The 5,918-nt window shown below is 41.9% G+C and overlaps 1 protein-coding gene across 1 annotated transcript; it reads left to right on the forward strand.

Moving 5' to 3' along the window:
• The first annotated feature begins 1,358 nt into the window (after positions 1 to 1,358).
• On the forward strand, positions 1,359 to 3,318 carry LOC103203971 (eukaryotic translation initiation factor 4H-like). The gene is given in 4 exon segments (XM_042782084.1): positions 1,359 to 1,375; positions 2,568 to 2,631; positions 2,633 to 3,146; positions 3,149 to 3,318. Coding segments are annotated over 4 exon segments (765 nt in total).
• The last annotated feature ends 2,600 nt before the right edge of the window (positions 3,319 to 5,918 follow it).

Genomic DNA, 5,918 nt, shown 5'->3' on the forward strand with positions numbered 1-5,918 from the left:
CAGCTACTATTAACCTCTAACTTTGTTTTTGTCTCCATGAATGTACATATACTAGAATATGTAATATTTGTTTTTTACACTTAGCAAAATATTTTCAAGGTTGATCTATGCCATATCCTATATCAGAATTTCATTGCTTTCTAGGGCTGAATAATATAAAATACTCCTATATAGGGAACTCTGGTGGTGTAGTGCCTAAGGCATTTGACTGGTAACCAGAAGGTTGGTGGTTCAAACTCACCAGCCACTCCTCAGAAGGAAGACTGGGCAATCTAGTTCTATGGAAACACTGTCTCAGAAACCCAAGAAGGGGTTGCTATGAGTCAAAACCGACTCGACAACATTGAGTCTGGGTTTTTTGTTTTGTTTTGTTTGGGGGGGTATATGTATATAGCCCAGCATTCGTCTGTCAGTTTATGGCAATGGAAAAATCACACTGAATTGGCAAAAATTATGCAATAGATATATTTAGAACAAGGACAAAAAATTAAGATAGCTGCTGAAGCTGCTAATTTATAAACAAACACGTCATGGGATATCAGTCCTTGATTTGGAGTTTCAGGGCCATACTTTAAAGGGACATCCCAGTTCATTGGCCTAATATCATGTTAAGTGCTTCTGTTCTATCTGCTAGTCTGTTGGGTAGTGCCTGGGTTCTTAAAATCTTACAAGTGGCCATCCAAGATACATCAATTGGTCTCTATTCACCTGGAGCAAGAAGAAGGAACATCATGAAAAGGAGGAGGAAATGGAATGTGTAGCAAATTGCCTCCAGGAACAACTGCCCCCTTTGCCATGAGACTAGAACTAAATAGTGCCTGGCTATCATTACTGAGTATTATGATCAAAGATTCTATAGAAGACTCTTTATCAAAAGGGGAAATATGTAGAACAAAATTTCAAATGTTCACATACTCCAGACCTTCTGGAGCTTTGGAGGCTGGATTAACTTCTGAAATTACTGCCTGAGATAACCTTCAAACCTTGACCCATAAACCACAAATATTCCCTGAAGCCTTCTTAAAATCAAACAACAGTTTAGCTTAACTGCTAAAGAATGTGTGCCTTGAGCGCTTTTAAGACCTATCCAGATTGGATTAAACTGACAACAGCAACATGAAAGATTAGATCAGAAACTTAGGGAGCAGTGAGTTCATGTTAATGAGGGACGAACACCTTGAAAAAGGAGGGTAAGTATGGTAGCACAACTTGAAGAATGTAATCAGTGTCAGTGAATTGTGCATGTAGAAATTATTGAATTGGTGTACATCCTGCTGTATAGATTCTCAAAAACAACAAAAATAAATTATTCTTTAAAAATTAGTATATAATGAGAAAATGTTTCCAGAGCACGTAGCATGGAGGCTGGTACTAAGTAAGATCAAAACAAAAAATACTATACTAAGAATAATTTTTCCCAATATTGAACTCAATATGTAACAGAAACTAGATTTCTCTCAAAATTATCAATTTACCTTCACTAGCCTCATCTTCTGGACATAAAGCTTTTCTGTTGCAAAACTTGTCTCTCCTAGAACGATGTCCATTACCATTTGGTGATTTAGAAACTGTCTTTCCTTCATCTGACAGAACACTTTCACTGGAACTCCATGTTATCTCTGCAGGTCCATTTTCTCTGTTTGATATGAAATCTTCTGTTAAAGAAAAAATACATATATAAATAATGACCACTTGAACTGCTTATTTATCAGATGAGATTTTTTTTCCATGTTACTTGGCCCGTGTCACAAATAAAACCAGATGATGGAAACAATGTCTTATGTCAAATTTTCCTGTCTAAAATTTTATGTATAATCTAACTAACATTCTTTTAATTAAAGTCAAACTATAAGGAAGAAAAAGTACTACAAATGATTCAACAAGTTATACTAGAACACAAAAGAAAATTGAAAAATAAATGTGAAATAAATAAAAATTTCTAGAGTAACTGAAGAAATCAAAAGGAAAAAAAAAAACTAACATACAACAAAATAAATCACAAAACTCGTATTTCTGAAGGTTTTTTTCACTTTACCAGCTCATTTTAGAGTTCCTAGGGAGCTCTGGTAGCATAGTGTCTAAGGCACTTGACTGCTAACCAGAAGGCTGGCGGTTCAAACCCACCAGCCACTCCTCGGAAGGAAGGTTGGTCAATCTACTTCCGTGGTGATACTGCCTTGGAAACCCAAGGAGGGGTCGCTATAAGTCAGGTCCGACTCGACGGCAAAGTAACAACAACAACAAAGAGCTCTGGCAGCAGTAGTATATGCTAAAAGCACTTAACAGCAAAGGTTTTTACTTAAACTTTCATTTTGAAAAAATAATAGATTCACATTAACTAATGCAGGTAAGTCCCAGGTACCCTAGTTTCCTTTAATAGTAACATCTTGAAAAATTATAATATAATATCAACAATCACAGTGTTGACACTGTTACAGTCAAGATACAGAACAGCACCATCATAAGGATACTTTGCCTTGCTGTTTAACACCACGATACTTCCTCACCATTCCTGAATCCTAGCAACCGCTAATCAGTTTTGCACTTCTATGATTCTGTCACTTCAGTAAGTTATACAAATTAGCTGGTTCCTCTCGGAGGGCCTACAGCAACTTCGGCGGTGGCAAAGGGTTCTACATTCCACAGCAGCACTGGTAGCCATGGTTCTCGTAGCCAGAAGGAGCTGCCCACAAAATCCCCCTATATAGCCTATGTAGGAAATCTACCTTTTAATACGGCTCAGAGAAACATACATGCTATCTTTAAGGATCTCAGCATAAGTAGTATACGGCTAATCAGAAACAAAGACACAGACAAATTTAAAGGATTCTGCTATATAGAGTTTGATGAGGTGGATTCCCTAAAGGAAGCTTTGATGTACGATAGTGCACTGTTGGGTGATCGGTCACTTTGTGTGGACATTGCAGAAGGCAGAAAACAAGATAAAGGTGGCTTTAGAGTCAGGAAAGGTGGACCAGATGACAGAGGAATGGGTGGCTCTTGCAAATCCAGAGGTGCCTGGGATTCCTGGGATGACTTAAATTATGGCTTCAGAGACTTAGGAGGCATGGGAGGTAGTCGCTCTGGTAACCAGCGAACAGGCCCTCCAATGGGAAGTCGCTTTCGAGACAACCCTTCACTTCGTGGATCAATATGGATTTTAGAGAATCAAAACAAGAGGAAAGAGCACAGAGACCACAACTCCAGCTTAAACCCCAAACAGTCACCACACCCCTCAACCAACTAGCCAATCCCAACTCAGCTATCTTCAGGCAAGCCAGGCCCAGAGAGGAAGTCATTCACAAAGAGCAGGTATGAGCCTGTAGTAGGGACGGAAGTGGGGGGGAGCAAGATTGCGGCCTGGTCAGTCCCTTGGACCAGTAGCCCTGCAGCCACCATTCCTGCGCCTGACACTCATCCTCCTCTCTCACAATGGAAACAGAGCTTGTGAATGCATGTCAGCTGCTAACAAGTGGGTTTTAGTCCATTCTTGGCTCTGCGGTAGCTATCTAGTGCCTGCCTGTTTGTGCTTGCTTTCTTTTTTTTTTTTTTTTCTTTCCCCCATACCACCATCTCTTCCCCGTTCTTCCTTCCGTCCTTTTTCTTCTTGCTCCTTATTTTCTTTGCAGTACATGGTTTTCTGAGGCAGGAAGGCAGCAGCTGTGTGAAGAGGAGCTCCTGGAGCTGAGGTGCTGATTCATTTTCTTTGTTTCTCTTTACTTCAGAGTCACTCCCCAGACTCCACTCACCACTTTGCTTTCCCCTCAGTGCTTCTCCTGACCTGCATGTTGAGTTCTGTATTGCTGTGGTTTCCAAGAAAAAAGGCAGAAAAGTGGCTGCCAAGGTGAGTAGTACCTTGGTTTTATTCAGATCAACATGCAGGATTCAAGGCACCTTGTATTAAAAACAAGGAAGAGCTGTCTGCTGATGGCCTTGCGGACTCCTGTCTGTCCCCATCTCCAGGTAGTCCTGTCTCTCTACTGACCCTCCTCCAATGGATTATTCAGCCAAAACTGGTTGACATTTCAGTAGGTGAACCCTAAAAGAAGGGTGTTGGGAGATGTTGGTGGAGGTTCCCATAGGAGCTAGATGAAATACGCTCACAGGTTTTTATTACAGCCCTTCCAAGACCACGGTCCTGACTAGTTAAGTTCCTCTCACAGGGGTGCTGGAGCTTCCTCCCTCTGGGTAGATGCAGCAAACCACTGCCTTACTCCTTTCCTGCTGGGATGCGACACTTGGGAGATCAGGGTGTGCGTGTAGAGCTGTGCTGAGCTGACTGAGGTGCTGTCATTGCTTTGTCCAGAGCCACGTTGTCTGTGGGTGTGTTTCGCTTTGCTCCCTCACATTTATCTCGTCCCCAGTATAAGTAACATTCATAAAATTATAGTGAAAATGGCCTAGAATCTGGCACTTTACTCTGTTTCACTTGATGAATTGAGAATTGTACTATGCAGAGCTGATCAAGAACTGAAAATGGCTATAAATTACTGGCCTTGCCGCTGCCTCTTTGGGGCCGAGGTTCTTGTTTCCCTGGATGGCGTGCAGCACGTACCTACAGGTAGGGGGTCAGGCAATCACTTTGGAATTTGAATGCCTGTATATGACCAGCATAAGCTCTGGTAGCTTAGTGCCTAAGACACCTGACTGCTAAACAGAAGGTTGGTGGTTCAAGCCCACCAGCCACTCCTCGGAAGGAAGGCTGGGCAATCTACTTCCTTAGTGATACTGCCTCGGAAACCCAAGGAGGGGTCGCTATGAGTCAGATCTGACTTGACACACATAACAACAACAAAAAAAAAATCTTCACGAAAGCAGACTGACTCATCTGGTGGGTTCAAACCACCCACTCTTTTGTTAGTGGCCAAATGGTTTAATCATCTGTACCATCAGAGCTCCTTTGCACAATTATAGGCCTTGATATTGAGGTAAAATGATTTCTTCCACTATATCCTTCCTCATTACTTTTTAGCTGTTCTAGGACCTGTACATTTCCATATAAATCTTAGGAAAAATTTATCTATGTCTAAAAAAAGGAGGAGTCAGCCCCAGGGATCCAGATGAGGAGAGGCCACGCCCCATACGTGGCAAGGCAGGAAAGCAGGAGAAAGAACACTATAAAAACTAAGGGGACCAGGACAGAACGAGGAATCAGCCAGAGGGATCCAGGTGAGGAGAGGGAACCCAGGCCATGCACCACAAAGAGCAAGGCAAAAAAGCAGGAGAAAGGACAGTAAAAAGGTAAGGGGGACCAGGACAGAGTGAGGAGTCAGCCGAAGGGATCCAAGTAAGGAGCAGTTGGAGAGGTTTCCAACAGTTAAAGGAGACAAACTTGTCTTTCAGTTTGTCCTACTGTGATGACGTGTTGCTGTGAGTCCTAAGGGACACTGGTGTTTCAAACCCAACAGGGTACACATGGTGCACAGGTATCAGGCAGGCTTGCAGACTAAGACAGACTACGAAGAAGGAAGAGGCCATCCACTTCTCAAAGAATTGGCCACGGAAAACATTATGAATAGCAGAGAAACACTGTCTGATATATTACTGCACAACTTTATGAATAGTCCAGAAACACTAATACAGAGGAAGAGGATCAGTCACTTAGGTTAGAAGACTCTCAAAATAGGATTGGGAAAGAGCTGCATCATCAGAGCAAAACCAGCCTTAGTGATATGGATAAGGTAAAGCTATCAAGACCTCCATTTGCTGACACAGCACCACTCAAACTGAGGAGAAACAGTGCCAAACAGCCATTAATAATCAGAACATGGGGCCCAAAATCCATTAAATGGGGAAGAGAATGTTTGTTTAATAAATAGTGCTGGCAAAACTGGAGATCCATTTGCAGAAAAATGAAACAAGATCTGTACCTCACACCACACACAAAAACGAACTCCAGATGGATCAAAGACTTAAAT

This window comes from Orycteropus afer, unplaced genomic scaffold (assembly GCF_000298275.1).
Source record: "Orycteropus afer afer isolate SDZICR_OR568_19922 unplaced genomic scaffold, OryAfe1.0 scaffold00236, whole genome shotgun sequence".
Lineage (NCBI taxonomy): Eukaryota > Metazoa > Chordata > Mammalia > Tubulidentata > Orycteropodidae > Orycteropus > Orycteropus afer.